A 3,195-nucleotide genomic window follows, 5' to 3' on the forward strand; every position below is an offset into this window, starting at 1 on the left:
CCGTCGAATCGTCATCCTCGGTTTGATGCTGAGACACTTCCTCTTCCATCTGACTGTCGATGAGGGTGACCACATCCCTCACAACACCATCATCAATCTCGCCGGTCTTCTTGTTGGTATACGCCGTCTTCATTAGGGTGAGATGATCAACCGGCTCCTCCTCATTTTCTTCTGCCTTGAAAAAAACATAAATTAAACAAACGTTATTAAAAGAAATGCACAAAAAAAAATATTAGAATCTTAAATAATATAATAAAAACCGACAAGCTTACCAAGCGATCCTCCAGACTGGCCAAAGATTGAGCACCCAAGTTATGCTTGTACATGCCCTTCCCCTTACGGTCGCTCTTGCGGTTGGTGGAGTTGGTGGAAGAAGTTGTTCTCACTTAGTTCTTACTCCAATGCACATCCAACTCCCGCCAGACGTCGGGGTCTATTCTCTTTGGGGTCTTTTAAAAAAAATTGTTAAATAAATAAAAAAATATTTTAATAAATTAAAAAATTGTTTCATAAATAAAAACCAACCTTGCTTATTTCCCACTTCTTCTTCCACGTGTGGATCTGCTTCCCATAGTTGTCCATAACTTTATGGACGAAGTGGTAATAGATAAACAACATATCATCGGCATTCCAGTTGAATTCTTGCTGAAAATAAAACACAATTAGTAGAAAATTAATATTAAAGATTAAAAAAATAAGTAGAAAAATAGAATACTTACTGCAAACTGTTGAAACCACAGATGCTGCTTCTCGAGAGGGAAGTCGGTGAAAGTCGGATGTCCATTGTCGAGGGCCGAGTACATCATACGGTTGATCCATCCGCTGATCCCGTTCGCGGATCGGTCGAACCTAATAAAAAGAACTAATTATTTAAAATGAATCAAATTTTAATGAAAAAAAATAAGTTTAATTACCATGTCTGACCCCGTTCACATGGATACGGAGTGAGATATGGAAGATGGTCACGACCCGGCTGTCGAACAAACTCTGCAACTCTCAGAATTGCCGGATGAGCAGGAGCAGGAGCAGGAGCAGAAGTGGGTGCCACACCGGGAGCGGGAGGAGAATGAGAGGGCAATTGAGAGGGAAATGGAGAGGGAGATGTATGGTAGGAGCTGTGGGGCGATGCGGAACCCGAAATGGAGCCGTTCCCCTACCACCACGACCACGACGCTGTCGAGAGCGGGTCTGTTCCTCTTGAGACCTTTATATAAATAATTTTTTTTTAATATATACTATTTTTTTAATTTGTTAATATATTAAAATTGTTTAATAATAACAAAAAAAGTTTAAATATATAAAATAGTTTAAATGTTTAAAAATTGTTAAATGATTACAAAAAAGTTTAAATATATTAAAAATATTTTTAATATTTAAAAATTGTTTAATAATTACAAAAAAAAGTTTTAATATATTAAAATGTTGCAATGTGCGTTCCGAAAGATACAACCTCTGCAACCTTTCCGTCAAAGGCAAATACCACATCCTTTTATATGGCACTGGAACTCTTCCACTCGTATCTTTATAACGAGGCTTCCCACAAAATTTGCATGTAGTCCGCTGGTCATCCGCCCTCCAATAAATCATGCAGTTATCGCTGCATACATCTATTACCTGATAAGATAAACCAACCCCACCTACGAGTTTTTGAACCTCGTAGTATTAACCTGGAGCTACATTATCCTCAGGTAGAATACCTTTAACAAAATTAGCTATCGCATCCACACAGTCTTCAGCCAAGTTATAATCTGTTTTAATGCCCATCAGTCTCGTAGCAGATGATAAAGCTGAATGACCATCTCTGCAACCTTCGTACAATGGTTGCTTTCCAGTATCCAACATTTCATAAAATCTCCTAGCTTCTGCATTGGGTAAATCTTCCCCTCTAAAATGATCATTTATCATCTGCTCAGTACCTACACCATAATCTACATCCGCTCTAATTGGTTTTTCTAATCTAACCGCCGGCTGAGGTTCACTAGTACTACCAAGTTCATAATCAGTTTCCCCATGATGATACCAAATTTTGTAACTTCGTGTAAACCCACTCAAATATAGATGAGTCCAAACATCCCACTCTTTAATAAGTTTTCTATTTTTACAATTAGAGCAAGGACATCTTAACTTATCTGTTTCTGCTTCCGGTTGTCGGCGAGCTACCCTCATGAACTCGATTATACCTTGATTGTATTCTTCCGTAAGCAATCTCGTGTCCGGATCCAAATGAGGTCGATCGATCCAAGAACGAAAATAATTTGAAGAAGACATATTTTTTTGGAATCAAATTCGTAATAGTAGGAGAGAAGAAGAAGAAATGGAGTGAATGAAGAAGAAGAGGGATGGCTGTATTTATAGATGAAATCCTTCCGGCATACTGAGGAAATTCCGAGGAAATTCCGAAGGAAACCGACATTTCCTCGAAATTTCCTCGGAATTTTTAAAATCCCCCAACGGCTCTCCCAACGGCTCTCTAACGGCTACAAGATGTCGTCGAAATATTAAAAATATCCGTCGGTTTTTCCCGACGAACGAGGATTCCTCGGTATTCCCTCGAAAATAACGAGGAAGTTGGTCTTCCTCGAAATTTCCTCAAAAAATATTGAGGAAATTTCGAGGAAACCACATTTCTTGGTTTCCTCGGTATTTCCTCGATTTTTGGTCAGAAATTTCCGAGGAACTCATTTTCCCTCAGTATTTCTCTCAACCGATGTTTTCTTCTAGTGTATGCATGGTAGACAAACTAGTTTCTTCAATGTTCCTTATCACGTCAAGAACGAAAAGGAACCAACTTTCAGATTTATCATCAAAGAAAGCGTATGAAATTTTCTCAAAAGAAAAAAAAGAAAGCGTATGAAATACATGTATTAGAAATTAGGCATATCACCAAAGTGGCTTGTGGACAAATTTAATTGGTTACCATGCTTTACTAAAGTTTACTAGGAATTCGAATCTAATTCAATGATGGATTTTTAAAAAGTCCAAATTCAATAATTATAAAGATTATAATTATGTTTTGTTTAAAATAATTATTTTAAAATAACAGCATAATACAAAAGAATTATCTTATTTTTTTCAAAAATTTTATTAATAAAAATTTGTTTTGATTATATGATTAATTGCATATAAAATTTATTAAAGTTATCATCGACTTTGACCAGTCTAACTTTTAACGTGAGAGATCTATTACGAAAAACC

At 36.6% G+C, this 3,195-nt stretch overlaps 1 protein-coding gene across 1 annotated transcript in view; it reads left to right on the forward strand.

Annotated features, from left to right (window-relative positions):
- Positions 1-951: 951 nt before the first annotated feature.
- Positions 952-3,195, forward strand: part of LOC130511419 (uncharacterized) — a 2,484-nt gene continuing 240 nt past the window's right edge. The window contains exon 1 of the mRNA XM_057008400.1: positions 952-1,186. Coding sequence (XP_056864380.1) covers positions 952-1,186 — 235 coding nt within the window. The remainder of the gene's footprint in view (positions 1,187-3,195) is intronic.

This window comes from Raphanus sativus, chromosome 4 (assembly GCF_000801105.2).
Source record: "Raphanus sativus cultivar WK10039 chromosome 4, ASM80110v3, whole genome shotgun sequence".
In the NCBI taxonomy this organism is placed as follows: domain Eukaryota; kingdom Viridiplantae; phylum Streptophyta; class Magnoliopsida; order Brassicales; family Brassicaceae; genus Raphanus; species Raphanus sativus.